The following is a 17811-nucleotide window of genomic DNA, read 5'->3' as shown; positions in this document are numbered from 1 at the left end:
TTAGGACTGCAGCCTCCTGCTTGAGGTACAGATATCTACTATTCCATGAATGAGGCTGACATGAAGGAGATGTCTTTTATTAATTGAAACATCCTCCTTGGAAAAAAACAGTCCACTGCATGCCAGTTCCATTTGTGTTTTAACTTCTCTATCCCTAATATTAAGTTTGACATGAGGACGTTTTAAAACTTCAAGCCCAGAGAATGGGTCGGTGGGTGTGAATTGCCAAAACCCTCCTAGGGCAAAACCACCCATCCTGGAGCATACCCTCCCGGGAAGGATGACAGCGTCTGTGCGATCTTGCCCGTCTCTGATCTGGTTGGCATTTCTCCCCATCAGTTCACACAAACACACACACACACACACACACACACACACACACACACTCTCTTTTGGACTTTATTTCCACGTAGGGGCCTAAAGTCTCTTGTGGAAAGAAGCAGACATCGATCGCTATGTATTTAGTGTCTAGGGGACTGGATGAGAGAAGCTGAGTCCCTGGAGTCTGCTCAACTCTGCAGGCACAGATGGAATCTACAGCCCGGCCAGCTCCACCGAGGCCTGGCCCCTGCCTGTGGACACAGCCAGCCCCTCCTCTTGGTCTGACCAGGAGCTCAGACCAAAGCAGCAGCCCAGCTTCTGGGGCAGCAGCCTGGGCACCCGTCTCTCCCTGACCCCCTCACCAGGGGCTGCTGTGGCTGAAGGCCTGGGTTTCCAGCCCCTGGCTGCTCTCTCCCTGTTCTGAGGCTCAGGTCTCCTAAAGCCACAGCAGGTCCTCAGATGGCCTTGCTGTGGCCGTATCAGCTCCCAGATGCTCCTCTAATCTGCACACCAGCAGAACGAGGAGGCTTCATGAAGGAACTGCAGAAACCCCGCCTGTGTGCACATCCCCACATAGCCAAGAACTCAGAGGGAGGCGATGCTACTGTTTTATTGCAGGAGGTTGGGGGGGGAGGTGTGAGCTGCACACAGGGGCTGTGAGAAGCAAGGAGGAAGGAGGGAGGGCAGCGCCCCCTGCTGAGCAACAAAGGCCTCCTGCTGCCTTCTCTGTCTCCTGGTGCAGGCCCATGGGGAGACCTTCCTCAGGGTGGGGGTCACCAGTCCAGGGGTGACAGCACTACAGGGGTGGGAGTAGGATGTGGTCGGTGTGGCTGGCCTGGCACAGACCCCTAGGCTTTCTGACACCTGGATTTCACCAGGGACATTGTGTTCTCCCAGGGAACTTCGTAGATCTGGAAAGAGCAGAACTCTTTCTGTGAAAGGGAAGAGAGAGGGACAATCAGTGTGGGTCACAGTTAAAGGGGAAGACACCTGGGCATGAGATGTCAGAAGCTGCGTGAGGATCAATGGAGGTGAGACACTGGGCCCCCACCCCACCCTGCTGAGTCCCCAAGCACCGAGCTAGAATAAATAGTGGCTGTTCCATTGCCCCACACCAGCCTGCAGGATTCCTGCCCCAGCACAGCCCTGGGAGGAGCAGCTTGTGCAAGGCCTCCAGAGCTCCAAGGGTGCAGGGAGGGGGAGGCGGCTCACTGCACCCAGCTCCTTCTACCTTCAGCACCCAGGCCAGCACCAACAGGGGCCAGAGAGAAGAACCCAGGGCAGCGGAACTCCCCCTCAAATAACTGGGACATGGGGAGGGGGCAACATGGGGACTGTGGCTCTCCCCTGAGAGGAGACCTCATGAGAACCAGCAGGTCCTTGGAGAGGCTGGTGTCGGGTGAGTGGGGCAGGGCTGAGGGTTTGGTGACTAACAGGCTTCTAGTTCCCTCTAATCTGCTCAGTGTGGCCATGGCTGCAGGCAGGTGCCTGAGGCTGGGATTAGACAGAGCCCCTTCTCCTTGCCCAGCACCCAGCCCTGCAGCTGCTTCCTTCAGGTCGGCAGGCAACACCCCAATGCAGGCTGACTTGATCTCCCAGTAACCATTCCTAAGGAAAAGGCTTTCTAGCAAGTCAAATTCACCACCGGCATCCCTCCCCACCTCATCTGCACACGCATAGGCAACTACATAAACTTACTTGAACCCTTCACCCACACGGATCTGTGTAGAAACTCCTATACTCCCCCGTCACATCCACACACACGCACACATGCTCCTATCCACCTCCCCACACAAGGGCACATGTGTGTACAGACATGTACCTTTCCACATGCACACCTACACCTATCCACACCCCTAGGTACACATCCATGGCTCCCACAAACACACTTGGATACACACATGCCCTCCAAATGTGTGTAGGGCAGAGGCTGACACACACACACCCCTCTGCAGTGCACGCTGTCCTGGGACCCATATCGGGAACGTACCTTCTGCAGTTCCGGCTGTTCACGGAACGGACAGGTGTCCAAATCGGGCAGGGACTTGGTACATGTGGTTCGGCCAATCTCTACGTCGAAAAAGTAGTTGGTCCCGGCCACGGTCTACACACACGAGAAAACAGGACACACGAACGGTGCTCTCCATCAGTGACAGGCACCCACAAGCACTTCACTGTGACTGAGACACTGGACTTGCCTGGGGCTAGGTGAGCTGCCCACACTGTCACCACAAGGCCCACAAGCCCCTGCTCCTGTCAGCTGTCGGGGTGCTGGGCCTCATGCCCTCTCTTAAACATTGTGTTCTCTGTGCCGGGTAAAGGATTCATTGAATTCTGCTACCTGTGGCTGAGGGGCGAGGGGACACTGAATGTTTTCTATTAAGGCTGTCATCTGATGACAAAATTTCAGCTAACTTCCTAAAATCTCACACGCTTCATAGAACCCAGATTCATCTATTACTTCATTTAATTGTAGGAAATGAGACGCTTCACACGCCCAGATATTTGGGGCCAATAAGAACTGCTTTCTGGATGCCTCCTTTTTAAGTGTGAACTTCCATCAACATTTCTAAAATCAGCAGCACACCTGCGTGTCTTACAATCGCAGAAAAGAATTGAGCCGTTTCCCTACACTGGGCCTCTCCCAGACCAACTTGTCAGAACCGTGGAGAAACCTGGGATGAGGGACCCTGAGGCCAGGGTGCTGGATCTTGCCCCTTGAAACCAGGAAAACTGCTGAGCTCCTTCGAGTCTCAGGTTACCCATGTATACAATAGGGTTCTGGGGCTGATGGTCTGCAATGCCCTGTGCTTCACTCCAAGTTACCGTTACACTTGAGAGGGAGGTGCAGGACTGCGGGGACCTCAGCAACAGAGAGTGCACCCCATGTGCAGGGAGAGGGCCCCAGCTGAGGGCTGCAGGAGGAGAAACGGGGCTGGTCTGGACTCCTCTGAATCTCCAGGAGAAGGTGGAGGAACTATAAAGCCTGCCTCACTGTTTGCTGCTCTGCCATGGGATGCAGGTCAAGCTGGGACCTGGGTCAGCCTAAGAGGCTGTGCTCAAGGGTGTGACTCGGGGAGGGAAGCAAGGCTCTGCAGGACAAAGAGCCAGGCTCCCACGTGGTCCCTGCGGAGAGGACTCAGGGAGGAGGACCGGCCTCATGGCCTGGATCTCATCCTGAGCAGCGCCAAGCCCACCCCGAGTCAGCACAGTCCCATCTACACCTGCTGAACCCTGGGGAATGCCACGGTCACGGCACAGACACAGCGGCTCCTGCAGGTTAAAGGAGGTGAAAGGGCAGGACCGTGGCTACAGTGCATGTCCTGGGACCGACCTTGGACATGAAGGCCATCAGCAGAGAGTCAGGGAAAGCCCAATGAGTCTGAGCATTAGATCATGAATGTGTCAGTGTTGATTTGCTGGGAATGCTATCGCGAGTGGAGTGAAAAACCAGGCTGGGACTCAGGACCCCTCGGGTGGTGGCAGCACGCACCTGCTCTCTGGCTCGCAGTACCCGCAGCGGGCGTCTGTAGTAGGCATCTTTGGTGGCCTCATTGTACTTGCTGACGGCGAAGTGAAGGGCACGCTGTACCCACTCATCATTGAGGTCTGCATCATAGATGCCACTCACAAAATTCTGATTCTCCTTCTGGGAGCTCAAAAGTATCGTATCCTCCTCCTCCGGACTCGGAAGTATCCTGTCCTCCTCCGCCGCCAGGGCCACAGGCAGAGCGGCCAGCAGGAGCAGTGGGATGCAGAGCGGCAGGGCCATCGGCTCCTCAGAGGCAGAGCACAGAGCTGGAGCTGCAGGAGAGGAGGCGGAGAGCCTGAGGCGGGATACCCAGAGGAGCAGCAGCCAGGCATTTATCCTGCTGGGGCATCCCAGCCCCACCCCTTCCATGCCCGCCCCTCACTCCTCCTCCTCTTTCTGTCCACCCCTCTCTTCCTCCATCTCTCCTTTCACTGCCCCACCCCCCAACAAGCTCCATCTCTGCCTAAGTTCCTCCTGTCCATATCCAGCCTCCGCCTCCATCTCCCCTCCTCCCCACTCCTGTCCTCACTGCAGCCTCCCCCGAGCAGTGCCCCTCTTCCCCAGTGCTCCCCACTTGGAGTGACCCTGATCTCCACAGAGGGAACATTGCTCCTTTGGCTGTGAAAGCAACGTGACATCCTGTTTACTCAGAAAAGGAAAAAAAAAAACAGGGTTTGGCCTCCTGGGGTCTTCAGATGTCAGGGGCATCCAGGAGCACTTAGACACAGCCTCGGAATCTCTGGAGCAGGGAGGTTATTTCAGAAAGTTCCAGAAGACTCTGCCCACACCCTACTGTGGATAATTTCTTTGTAAAATTTAAGGGAATTAACCTTTTGGGAAAAGGTCACTGGCTTGTGTTTTCATAACTCATTATTCAGTAAACAAACCTGTCACCAGCTACTCCCCGTGCCAGGAGTCCTAGGGCTTGAAGATTGAACCTGGATAATGAGCCATAGAGGTGACGTGCAGAGCTGCCACCAACAGAGATGTGACCCGGACCCATGAGCAATTTCACATTTCTAGTAGATGCTTTGCAAAGATAAGAATAAATGGGTGAAAGTCATGTTAAAATATGTATTTAACCTAATATAGCCGTAATATTATTTCAGCCCATTGGAACAATTATTGAGATACTTTATGGAGTTTTTTTTTTTTTTTGGTTTCGTAAGTCATTGAAATTCCCTGTGTATTTTTTACTCTTAGACCAGGAGTCATTTTGGACCGGCCCCAGTTCAAGTGTCCCGTGGCACATGTGGCTGGTGGCTGTGGAACTGCACAGTCCGTTCCTACACAGTGTGTGTAGGGATGGTAGGTTATGATTACCAATTATTATCAGGGAGTTAGAATCGCTCTGTTGGAGTGAAATAGAACAGGGGCTGCAGAGAGACCGTAGGACTCTGGTCAGCAGGGTGGTCTCTACCAGACTGGACGGGTTGAGAAGCCCCAGGCAGCGGGGGAATAGCCAGTGCAAAGCCCTGAGGTGGGGCTGGGTGGGCCTGCTCCAAGAGGAAGCTCCTGGAGGGGGTGTGAGCAGGGAAGGGAATGACCTGGAATCTCACCATAACTGTGAGTGGGGCCGAGTAGAAAGTGCAGGGAGACCTCCGTGGGGGTGTCAGGAGAGGGAGCAGCTGCCTCACGATGAATGTGGGAGCCCAAAAGCCTCTCTTGCTCCAGTCCTAGGGAAGACATGCTTTGGACTCCTTTCCTGGGTGCACTGCGTGGCAGACTCGCCCGATATTTAAAAATTGCCTTGAATGAGGTAGAATTTACATACAGTAAAGTGCCTAATTGTATGTGCGCAATCTGGAGGATTTCATAAATGCATACACCCGTGTTACCACTTTGTCCAGACCCGTTTCTGCCTTGCCCCAGATGGTGTCCTCCTTCCTCTGCAGCCCACCCTCGTGCCCACCCCGCCCTGGCAGCCCTCATCCGGCCCTGTAGACTGCTTTGTCGCCTGTCCTTAGCTTCCCAGGAATGAGTCCTGCAGTCCGAGCCCCGGTGTGTCTTTGCTCTTTGCTCAGCGTGGCTTTCCAGCAGCCCCCGAGTTGCTTCATTGCCAGGATTGTGAGTTCTCCTTCTCCCCAGACTGAGGACGTGGACAGCTGGGTGCCCTGTGGGCTGTCAGAGCCCCCAGCTCGGCAGGCTGCAGTCCTGGGCTGGAATGTGACTCCAGGAATGGAGAGTGAGGGGGCTCTGGGCAGTCAGCTGCTCCTCGTGTTGTCTCAACCAGACCCTGCGTGTCTGAAGGTGACCCTGTGGCAAATGCCCTTATGGTGAGGTGGCAGACTTGCCCAGAAACACTTGGAAACCCTTGGCCTCTGCAGGGCACCCAGAGGACTCTCCTGGGAGTTGGGGAGGTGAGGGTCAGCCAGCATCAGCCCCGACCCTCTGTGATCCTTGGGCCCGGCCATGGCTGGGCTGGATCGGCAGGAACTCAATAGTGGAAACAACATTACTGATGGGTTCATGTTCAGTGTTAGAATTGGGGACCTTGTTACCCGAGGCCCAGTGGTCTTCTCACCCCACTGTGAATCCAGCACCCCTAGAAAAGCTGTATACCCCACCAGACACAGCAGGTGTCCCAGGCATGGTGTTTATTGCTGGGAGAGGGAGGGAAGGTCTTCAAACAGGGTTACACATGATGCCTCCTAGTTAGACAGGAAAGTGTGGAGAGATCCCTAGACAGGGAAAGAGAGGGAAGTCCCTTACCAGGCAGGTATTGAGAGCAGAATGGTCATCTCCAAAGGTAGGAGTTAATTTTCTGCTGTGGCTCCCACCTTCCTTGGACACCTAGGAGTAAGGACTCAGGAAGATGTGCTGTTCAGAGGGTAAGCTGAGAGTCAGGCAACCTTCTTTTCTTTATCACTGGAAAGGAGATGGTGGTCACCCAAACAGCGAGAATGTGCTGGTGGGTGAAGTGAGAGGGAGGGGTCAGAGTGCTGTCCTGTGCCCCGTATGTGATGACACCACAGGTAGTCATCCTCTGTCTGGATGCTGGCATGCACGGCAGGGAGGGTCAGCTGTCCTGATGCAGCACCCTCTCTAATCTCAGTAGGAAACACACCAGTGTAGGCTGCTCTTAGGAGGAGGTACAGGTGTGGTGTCCAGTGTGGAGTGATAGGAAGTGGCAGGTTAGGGTAGGTGGCCAGCGGCTCCAGATGTTTGATGACCTTAGGTAAATGTGTCTGTCGTGTATCTGTAGAAAGAGGCTCCTTTGTAAAGCGTAGTGTCTGGGGGTTCAGACAAGCACAGATGGACAGACTTCAGCAGTGATGTGTCAACACGGTTGAAAATGATGGAGTAGGCAGGTGTGGTTGTGCACCTGTAATCCTAGCTAATTAGGAGGCTGAGGCAGGAAGATTCCTTGAATCCAAGAGTTCAATTCCAGCCTGTACAACACAGTAAAACCCCCATCTCAAAAAAAAGTTGACAGAACACTTTGTTCCCTGATTTCCATAGTCCACAGTTTTAAGGACACATTAGGAGAGGCCCAGATAGCAATCATGGACTGAGGACCAAGCCTGGGGCATCCAGCACCCATGTAACCTGGAGGAGTCCAGCTGCCCAGGAGGGGGCATGTTTCCCTTCTGCCAGGTGACAAGAGAAAGCCGTGTTCCTCCAGGCTGCCTGGGTGACTACTGATCCCATGATCTGAATTAGTAGGATGAGAAATTAGGTGAGTGGTAGAAGTTCTCTGTAATGAATGAGCAATCATAAGTGAACACTGAACAATACTATAATTAACGAATGACCAAGCACAGAAAGCATCACCTGAAGGGGCCAGTGGTGAGGACAAGTTGGCCAAGGGTTGAGATTCTGCACATTTGGATTTTGAGCAACTAACACTTTGGTCTGTGGTAGGAGCTGAGACTGAGCAGCCACAGAATTTGGTGGCTTCTCAAACGGGAGCCTCCTTTATGGAGTGCCTGGAAGTCTCTGGGGTCAAGCTCATCTCTTACACACTCCCTCCCTCCTTCTTTTCTCCCTCTCCTCTAACATTGCGGCTACGTGGATGCTTCTAAGCTGTGAGCCAATGTTGGGAACACATTTGGCTCTGCTAGGACATATGGATGCTTCTAAACTATGGGCCAGTGTTGGTAACACATTTGGCTCTCCTAGGACATGTGGATGCTTCTAAACTATGGGCCAGTGTTGGTAACACATTTGGCTCTGTCACATCATTAGGAAACTGTGATACTCATGAGGAATCCTGCTGGAAGCCCCTGCAAGAAAAAGCGAGAGAGGGCAGAGCCCAGTGTCTGAGGTCTCACTGTTTTGCACTCCATGGAGGGAAAGCAAAACCTTTGTCTCAGGGACCAGCTTATGAACAGCTTTCATGGCTTTGGAATGCAAGTTGACATTTATTTTTCAAAAAGAGCATTTGCCACGGCAAATTCAGTGACTGAAGAACCACATATGAATGGAGGGGACGCGGGAGGCCTCTGGGACCTCAGGCTGCCAGCTGGTGCAGTCAGGGCTCCATCTGATTTCTTGGGCTGCAGCCTGCTGAGGACTGGCCATGAGGAAAACTGATGACTCTGAGGAGGTGAGTCATCTCCTTGATATCTATGGATGGACACATTTTCTAATTCTGTTTGGGTCACTGCTGAGACTTCCCTGTCACTGTTTGTGTAGCCTTAAATTTCAATTCATTTAGCAAAGTGCAGTGACTGTCGAGAGTGGTTCCTGTTCCTGCTTGGAATCCTGTTCAACCCAGTCGCTGAGTGCTGGAGGTCATCGGGACAGGCCTGCCCCCTCCGTGACCCTGACTGCCCTCTCCTCCCTGTCACAGAGGAGCTGGATCCAGAGACAAGACTCACCTTGACCAAACCTCAGTTAAGCTCCTCCGAGCCTTCTCCCCTAGGCCTCAACTACTCCCAGCCCGGGACCTCCTGTCCCTGCCAGGGCCACGATGCCCTGTTTTAGGAAAGAATCCTGCTAAGTCAGTTTAGAAAGAATCCCTCACCCTTGGTATCTGATCACCCTCAACATCCGATCACGTTCTTCATTCTTCAACTTTGATGTCTAAGGCTTTGTCCTGCCTTTAGCAAGAATTCTGTCAGGTCAGTTTATCTAGAAACTTCTACCTTTGATGTCTCTGCTTTATCCATTAACCCTACCACCCCCATCCTTGGCTATAAACACTCGCTTCCCACTTCCCCTTGTCTCTGGAGTTGAGCTCACTCTCGTTCTTACTGTGAGAGTGTTGACACCTACTGCCATCATCCTGAATCATCTCAAGCAAGCTCAGGCTTCAAGCAGTAAAGCTGCTCATCCTCTTGCCCATGACATCATCACTGGACATCCTGCAGGCTCCAATCATTCATCATGTCCCATGTTAAGATCATTTTGGCCCACACCCCTGCCTCCCATCCTGTATCCCTCTGTTAGATAATAACCCCACTGTTATCCATGGTTCTGCCCAGAGATTGGCTGTGACCACCAGCAAGTTGTTAAATCTCCCACTGCTTTAGTCTCATCATTTTAAAATCAGGGATATAATGATTCCCAGTATCAGTGAGTTATTATGATGGTGGACTCTGTAATAAGATGCTGCATGATCTCATTGGCCTATGGCATTGACCGGTTAGTTATTTTGTTCACATCTGCCGTCATACTGGTAGTCACTCACCTAGGATGGGATTGTCTGGGCTGGCTCTGCTCCACGTCTATCATCCTTCTCCAGGGACCAATGGCCGACATTTTTCATATTCTCACATGGCAAGAGCAGTGCACAAGAAGGCAAGGTGAACTGCGCAAAAGTATCTGAAGCTTCTGGTGACTTCACACCTGCAACTCTCCCTTGGCTAAAGCAAGTCACATGGTCCAGCCCGAAGGAAAGTGATGGGGATGTGCACTCTGCCATAGAGGGTAGAAAACAGGGAGTTACTATTTTGAAGAATAATCTAATATGTCCCAGTAGTGTACCACACTGACTCATAGGGGCATCAGGATAATTTAATGAAATACTTCTGAAGTGCTTAGTACAGTGCCTGGCATATCTATGTTTCCAGCTATCAATCTCTCAATTAATCTAATCTGCCTAATTAATTTAGGTATGCAGGTGTGAAAGGAAAATACATCTCGGGATCCCTAAATCACTAAGCCAAAGGGAAAAGTCAAGCTGGAAACTGCATCGGGCAAACCTGCCTCTCATTCTGTTCCTAAATAAGATAGCTACAAAGATTGAAAAAACTGTCTACCTCCAGCACAGCTTGCCCACAAGGAAATTCCTTGTGCACAAAAGACAGACAGAACTCAGTCATCCCTCTGCTTACATGAGACAAATGCATATCTGATTGCTTCCTTTGCCCTATTGTTTCATTCAATATTATTCCTGTAAATTGCTTATTCAGTTAAAGGCTAATCAGAAACTCAAATGAATGCAACCGTTTGTCTTTTATCTACCTATGACCTGGATGCCCCCTCCCTACTTCCAGTTGTCCTTCCTTTCTGGACTGAACCAGTATATACTGATTGATGTCTCGTGACTCTCAAATGTGTGAAACAAGGTGTAACCCAGCCACCTTGTGTTACGTCTTTTAGACTGACTGACCATGCCATGTGTGGTGTGGTAACCTCTGTGACCTGCACATACACTCCAGATGAGTTCCTGGAACTAGAAAGTCTGAAGTAACTGGACAATCACAAAAAGGGGAAGAAGGATCAATGTTTGTGGCACCTAATTAACTTTGAGAGATTCTTCTATTGTTCCTATTCTTGCCTCAACTGATAAGGCAATTGGACTTTGTAACTGACCTCGGGCAACCTCCTGACTCCAGGTCCTATGACCCCCTCCCAGCTTGTAAAAACTGCCCTAAATTGTAACTTCTGTAACTTTCCTCTGCCTACCTCAAACTTATAAAACCAACTCCTATCCCACCACCCTGCACTGACTCTCTTTTAGGTGGGTTCTGGACTCAACCTGCCCATGGCTTCCAAGTGTCCTTAAATTGAAACTCTGATGTGTACTTTGCATCTAAACCGGTCCCTGCCTGTCCCTGGCCTCCTTGGGGCTTCCTGCAGGCCAAGTGGGCTCTGTCTTGGCCTTTGGGTGAGTGTTTCGACAGTTCTGCCTCTGGAAATTTCTGTGGAATTCTAAGTGCACCTGGTCCTGGACCTATTTAAGACTTTTTGGAAGGCTGATCCTCGAGGGGAAGCTTGATGGGTTTAACAGTTGTAGTGCTATGGAAAGAGGATGCAAGTCAGTGAGAAGGCAGATGGAGATCATGGAATATAGGCTGGATTTGGAAGGAAAGGGCTGAGCCCCACGTGCCCCTTTTGGTTCCATATGAAGTTTAAGTTGGATTTTCCTGTTCTGTGAAGAAGGTCATTGGTAGCTTGATGGGGATAGCACTGAATCTATAAATTACTTTGGGCAATATGGCCTTTTCATAATATTGATTCTTCCTAATCATAAGCATGGAATGATTTTCCATCTGTTTGTGTCCTCTCTTATTTCCTTGAGTAGTGGTTTGTAGTTCTCCTTAAAGAGGTCCTTTACATCCTTTATTAGTAGTATTCCTAGATATTTTATTCTCTTTGTAGAAATTGTGAATGGCATTTTGTTCTTGATTTGGCTCTCTTTAAGTCTGTTATTGGTGTATAGGAATGCTTGTGATTTCTGCACATTGATTTTGTATCCTGAGACTTTGCTGAAGTTGCTTATCAGTTTAAGCAGATTTTGGGCTGAGATGATGGGTTCTTCTAAATATACAATCATGTCATCTGCAAATAGAGACAATTTGACTTCTTCTTTTCCTAATTGAATACGCTTTATTTCTTTTCGTTGCCTGATTGCTCTGGCTAGAACTTCCAATACTATATTGAATAGGAGTGGTGAGAGAGGGCATCCTTGTCTAGTGCCAGTTTTCAAAGGGAATGTTTCCGGTTTTTTCCATTCAGTATGATACTGGCTATGGGTTTGTCATAAATAGATTTTATTATTTTTAGATATGTTCCATCAATACTTAGTTTACTGAAAATTTTTAGCATAAAGCGCTGTTGAATTTTGTCAAAGGCCTTCTCTGTGTCTATTGAGATAATCATGTGGTTTTTGTCTTTGGTTCTGTTTATGTGGTGGATTACGTTTATAGACTTGTGTATATTGAACCAGCCTTGCATCCATGGGATGAAGCCTACTTGATCGTGATGGATAAGCTTTTTGATGTGCTGTTGCAATCAGTTTGCCAGTATTTAATTGAAGATTTTTGCATCGATGTTCAACATGGATATTGGCCTGAAGTTTTCTTTTTTTGTTGAGTCTGCCGGGTTTTAGTATCAGGATGATGTTGGTCTCATAAAATGATTTGGGAAGGATTTCCACTTTTTGTATTGTTTGGAATAGTTTCAGAAGAACTGGTACCAGCTCATCTTTATACGTCTGGTAGAATTCAGCTGTGAACTCGTCTGGTCCTGGGCTTTTTTTGGTTGGTAGGCTATTAATTGCTGCCTCAACTTCAGCCCTTGTTATTGGTCTATTCAGGGTTTCAACTTCTTCCTGGTTTAGGCTTGGGAGGGTCCAAGTGTCCAGGAATGTATCAATTTCTTTCACGTTTACTGGTTTATGTGCATAGAGTTATTTGTAGTAATCTCTGATGGTAGTTTGTATTTCTGTGAAATCAGTGGTGATATCCCCTTTATTGCTTTTTATTGCATCTATTTGATTCTCCTCTCTTTTCTTTTTTTATTATTCTGGCTACCAGTCTGTCTATTTTGTTGTTCTTCTCAAAAAAATCAGCTTCTGGGTTTATTGATTTTTTGAAGGGTTTTCGTGTCTCTATCTCCTTTACTTCTGTTCTGATATTAGTTATTTCTTGCCTTCTACTAGCTATTGAGTTTTTTTGATCTTGCTCCTCTAGCTCTTTCAATTTTGACCATAGGATGTCGATTTTAGATTTTTCCTTGCTTCTCATATGGGCATTTATTGCTACAAATTTCCCTCTAGACACTGCTTTTAATGTGTCCCAGAGATTCTGGTATATTGTGTCTTCATTCTGGTTGCTTTTATTTCTGCCTTCATTTCATTGTTTATCCGGTCAACATTCAGGAGCCAGTTGTTCAGTTTCCATGTAGTTATGTGGTTCTGAGTTAGTTTCCTAATCCTGAGTTCTAATTTGACTGCACTGTGGTCTGAGAGACTGTTAGTTATGATTTCCGTTCTTTTGCATTTGCTGTGGAGTGATTTACTTCCAATTAAGTGGTCAATTTTAGAGTAGGTGTTATGTGGTGCTGAGAAGAATGTATATTCTGTGGATTTGGGGTGGAGAGTTCTGTAAATGTCTATTAAGTTTGCTTGGTCCAGATCTGCATTCAAGTCCTGGATTTCCTTGTTGATTTTCTGTCTCATTGATCTGTCTAATATTGACAGTGCAGTGTTAAAGTCTCCCACTATTTTTGTGTGGGAGTCTAAGTCTCTTTGTAGGTCATTAAGGACTTGCTTTATATGTCCTGGTGCTCCTGCGTTGGGTGCATATATATTTAGGATCGTTAGCTCTTCTTGATGCATTGATCCTTTTAGCATTATTTAATGCCCTTCTTTGTCTCTTTTCATCTTTCTTAGTTTAAAGTCCACTTTATCAGAGACTAGGATTGCAACCCCTGCTTTTTTTTTCTTTTTCTTTTTTTCTTTTCTTTTCTTTTTTTTTTGCTCTCCTTTTGCTTGGTAAATCTTCCTCCATCCCTTTATTTTGAGCCTATGTGTGTCCTTGAATGTGAGATGGGTTTCCTGAATACAGCACACTGACAGGTCTTGACTTTTTATCCAATTTGTCAGTCTATGTCTTTTGATTGGGGCATTTAGCCCATTTACATTTACAGTTCATATTGTTATGTGTGGATCTGATCCTGCCATTTTTGATGCTAGCTGGTTGTTTTGCCCATTAGTTGATGCAGTTTCTTCATTGTGTCAATGCTTTCTACCACTTGATATGTTTTTGGAGTGGCTGGTACTGGTTGCTCCTTTCCATATTTAGTGGTTCTTTCAGGAGCTCTTGTAAGGCAAGCCTGGTGGTGACAAACTCTCTCAGCATTTGCTTGTCCATAAAATATTTTATTACTCCTTCACTTATGAAGCTTAGTTTGGCTGGATATGAGATTCTAGATTGAAAGTTCTTTTCTTTAAGGTTGTTGAATATCGACCCCCGCTCTCTTCTGACTTGTAGGGTTTCTGCCAAAAGATCCACTGTGGGTTTGATGGGCTTCCCTTTGTGGGTTACCCGACCATTCTCTCTGGTTGCCCTTAGCATTTTTTCCCTTGATTTCAACCCTGGTGAATCTGACGATTATGGGCCTTGGGGCTGCTCTTCTTGAGGAATATCTTTGTGGTGTTCTCTGTATTTACTGGACTTGAATGTTGGCCTGCCTTGCTAGGTTGGGAAAGTTTTCCTGGATAATATCCTGCAGAGTGTTTTCCAGCTTGGAGTCATTCTCCCCATCACATTCTGGTACATCTATCAAACGTGGATTAGGTCTTTTCACATGATCCCATATTTACTGAAGCTTTGTTTATTTCTTTTTACTCTTTTTTCTCTAATCTTGCCTTCTCATTTTATTTCATTGAGTTGATCTTAAATCTCTGATATTCTTTCTTTGGCTTGGTAGATTCGGCTATTTAAACTTGTATATGCTTCATGACGTTTTCATGCTGTGTTTTTCAGCTCCATCAAGTCATTTATTTTAGTTGGCATTTTGTCTAACATTTTTTGCAGGTTCTTAGTTTCTTTTTTTTTTTTTATTTTTTTTTTTTGTGGAAATTGAGGCACAGAAAGGTTAAGTAACTTCTCCAAGATCACACAGCACTGGTAGAACTGAGATTTTTTTTTTTTTTTTTTTTTTTTTAAGGTGTCCTTGTTTTTTTTTTTCTTTTTTTAGAGAAAGAGAGAGAGAGAATAGGAAGGAGAAAAAAGGAAGAGAAAGAGAGAGAGAGAATGGGGAGGAGGGAGAAGGAAAAGAAAGAGGGAGAGAGAATGGGAGTATTGCTTTCTTGCCCAGGCTAGAATGCAATTTAGTAATGGGTATTGAAAACCTCTTTTATACTGATAATTATACTTAATGATGTAATCAGGAAGGAGTAAGGGAAGAAGATAACAAACAAACAGCCAACCAATATTTAATTTAAACCTATGAAATGCTATGCGATTACTGAGGAGTGATTTACTTCCAATTATATAGTCACCTTTGGAATAGGTGTGAGGTGGTAATGTATGTTTTGTGTATTTGAAGTGGAGAGTACTATAAATATTTATTAAGTTTACTTGTTCCGGGTCTGAGTTCAAGTTCTGAATATCCTTGTTAATTTTCTATCTCGTTGATCTATAGAATCGTTAGCTCTTCTTGTTGCATTGATCCTTTTGCCATTATGTAATGTCATTCCTCGCCTCTTTTGATCTTTGTTGCTTTAAAGTCTACTTTATCAGAGGTGAGAATTGCATCTCCCGCTTTTTGTTTATTAGTTTATTTTTACTCTCTGTTCAATTGGTAAATCTTCCTCCTTCTCTCTGAGTCTTTGTGTATTGTTTCATGTAAGATGGGCCCGGATGCAGCATACCGATGGGTTTTGGCTTTTTATCCAATTAAAATATATGTAAGTTTAATACCAGCATTTGATGCTAGCTGGCTGTTTTGCCCATTAGTTGATGTGAATTTTTTATTGTGTTAAAGTTCTTTGCTTTTTGATATATTTTTGGAAAGGCTGATATTGGTTGTTCCTTTATATGTATAGTGCTTCTTTCAGAAGCTCTTGTAAAGCAGGCCTGGTGGTGGTGAACTCTCTAAGTACTTGTTTGTTCGCAAAAGATTTAATTTTTCCTTCGCACATAAAGCTTAGTTTGGCTGGATAGGAAATTCTGGGTTGAAAGTTCTTTTCTTTAAGGATGTTAAATATTGGTCCCCACTCTTTTCTGGCTTGTAGGGTTTCTGCTGAGAGATCTGCTGTAAGTCTGATAGGTTTCCCTTTATGGGTAACCTGAACTTTCTCTCTAGCTGCCCTTAGTATTTTCTCCTTCATTTCAACCCTAATAAATCTGGCAATTATGTGCCTTGGGGTTGGTCTTCTTGAAGAATATCTTTGTGGTGTTCTCTGTATTACCTGGAGTTGAATATTACCCTGCCTTGCCAGGTTGGGAAAATTTTCCTGAATGATATCCTGAAGAGTATTTTCCAACTTGGATTCATTCTCTTCATCACATTCAGGTACACCTATCAAACGTAAATTAGGTCTTTTCACATAGTCCCATATTTCCTGGAGACTTTGCTCATTCCTTTTCATCCTTTTTTCTGCATTCTTGTCTTCTCGTTTCATTTCACTGAGCTGGTCCTCGACTTCTGATATCCTTCCTTCTGCTTGATCAATTCGACTGTTTAAACTTGTGCATGCTTCGCGAAGTTCTCGTGTTGTGTTTTTCAGCTCCATCAATTCACTTATATTCTTCTCTAAATTGTCCATTCTCATTAACATTTCGTTAAACCTTTTTTCAAGGTTCTTAGTTTCTTTGCATTGGGTTAGAATAAGTTCTTTTAATTCACAGAAGTTTCTTATCACCCACGTTTGGAAACCTGCTTCTGTTATTGGAATACCGGTGTAATCTATTAAGCCTTGTTCCGTTACTGATGAGGAATTGCAATCCCCTGTAGAGGGAGAGGCATTCTGATTTTGAGTATTCTCTACCTTTTTACGCTGGTTTCTTCCCTTCATTATATATTTGTCCGTCTGTCGTCTTTATAATTACCGACTTTCTAACTGGGTCTCTGACGTCCAACTTGTTGATTCCCTGCGCCGAAATCTGAGCAATCCACTGAGCCGGCCAAAAGAGCGGTGTTAAGATTGATGGTGCTTTTCTGCCCGGGAATATCCGGACTCTGCACCAAGAACTGGCGTGCTAAGGCACCAGCAAAACCGCCACGCCGGCCACAAGAGTCGCCCTGGCGACCCGTGGAGCTCCTCCACTGGGAATCTCGTGGTCCGTGAGCAACTAATATTCGTCTGAAAGTGTGGCGTCCTCTCGTTCTTTGCGCTTTCACTGGGAGGTACGTGCCCGAGCTGCTAATCATCAGCCATCTTGGATCTCTCTAGTTTCTTTGCATTGAAATAGAACATGTTCTTTTAGCTCAGAGAAGTTTGTTATTACCCACCTTCTGAAGCCTGCTTTTGTCAATTCGTCAGACTCATTCTCCATCCAGCTTTGTTCCCTTGCTGGTGAGGAGTTGTGCTCCCTTGGAGGAGAAGAGGTGTTCTCATTTTTGGTGTTTTTATCTTTTTTGTACTGGTTTATTCCCATCTTCATGGATTTATCTACTTGTGGTCTTTAAAGTTGGTGACTTTTGAATGAGGTCTCTGAGTGGATGTCCTTTTTGTTAATGTTGAAGCTATTTCTTTCTGTTTTTTAGTTTTCCTTCTAACAGTCAGGCCCCTTTGCTGCAGTACGGCTGGAGGTCCACTCCAGACCCTGCTTGCCTGGGAATCACCTGCAGCGGCTGCACAACAGCCAGGGTTGCTACCAGTTTCTCCTTCTGTTATCTTCATCCTAGAAGGGTACCCACCAGATGTCAGCCTGAGCTCTCCTTTATGAGGTGCTTCTTTGGCTACACAGGGGTTGGGGAGCTGCTTAAGGAGACAGTCTGTCCATTATCAGAGCTCAGGTGCTATGCTGGGAGCTCTGTTGTTCCATTCAGAGCTGCTGGGCAGGTACAATTAAATCTGCTGCAACGTAACTCATAACTGCCTCTTTTCCCAGGTGCTCTGTCCTGGGAAGGTGGGGCTTTATTATAAGTTCCTCAGGTCCTGCTGCCTTTTGTCAGATATGCCCTGCCCAGCAAGGAGATTGTCTAGTCACGGTGTGCCAGCAGAGGCGTTGCTGAGCTTCCTCAGGCCCTGCCCAGCTGCTGTGGTTTTCTTCACAGAGGTATAATTAAAACCGCCTCTGTAGTGGTGGACTGCCTCAGTAATGGTGGACTGC

The 17811-nt window shown here is 47.1% G+C and overlaps 1 protein-coding gene across 1 annotated transcript; it reads right to left on the bottom strand.

Annotated features, from left to right (window-relative positions):
• Positions 1-915: 915 nt before the first annotated feature.
• On the bottom strand, positions 916-4152 carry LOC135275888 (cystatin-S-like). Its single transcript, XM_064378921.1, has 3 exons — positions 3815-4152; positions 2312-2425; positions 916-1253 (listed from the first exon to the last, which is right to left on the bottom strand). Exons 1-3 carry the CDS (start codon positions 4091-4093, stop codon positions 1170-1172), a joined length of 477 nt encoding a protein of 158 aa, XP_064234991.1. The 5' UTR covers positions 4094-4152; the 3' UTR covers positions 916-1169.
• Between the last annotated feature and the right edge of the window lie 13659 nt (positions 4153-17811).

The sequence above is a fragment of the Aotus nancymaae genome, unplaced genomic scaffold (genome assembly GCF_030222135.1).
Source record: "Aotus nancymaae isolate 86718 unplaced genomic scaffold, 86718_ANA_hifiasm-v0.15.2.pri h1tg000001l, whole genome shotgun sequence".
NCBI lineage: Eukaryota > Metazoa > Chordata > Mammalia > Primates > Aotidae > Aotus > Aotus nancymaae.
This window is presented reverse-complemented; position numbering and strand designations above follow the sequence as displayed.

Coding starts and splice junctions, on each gene's coding strand:
- LOC135275888 (XM_064378921.1), bottom strand. CDS start 4,093: ATGGCCCTGCCGCTCTGCATCCCACTGCTCCTGCTGGCCGCTCTGCCT. Junction 2,426..3,814: donor TACTGCGAGCCAGAGAGCAG/GTGCGTGCTGCC, acceptor TCGTGTGTGTAG/ACCGTGGCCGGGACCAACTA. Junction 1,254..2,311: donor AACAGCCGGAACTGCAGAAG/GTACGTTCCCGA, acceptor TCCCTTTCACAG/AAAGAGTTCTGCTCTTTCCA.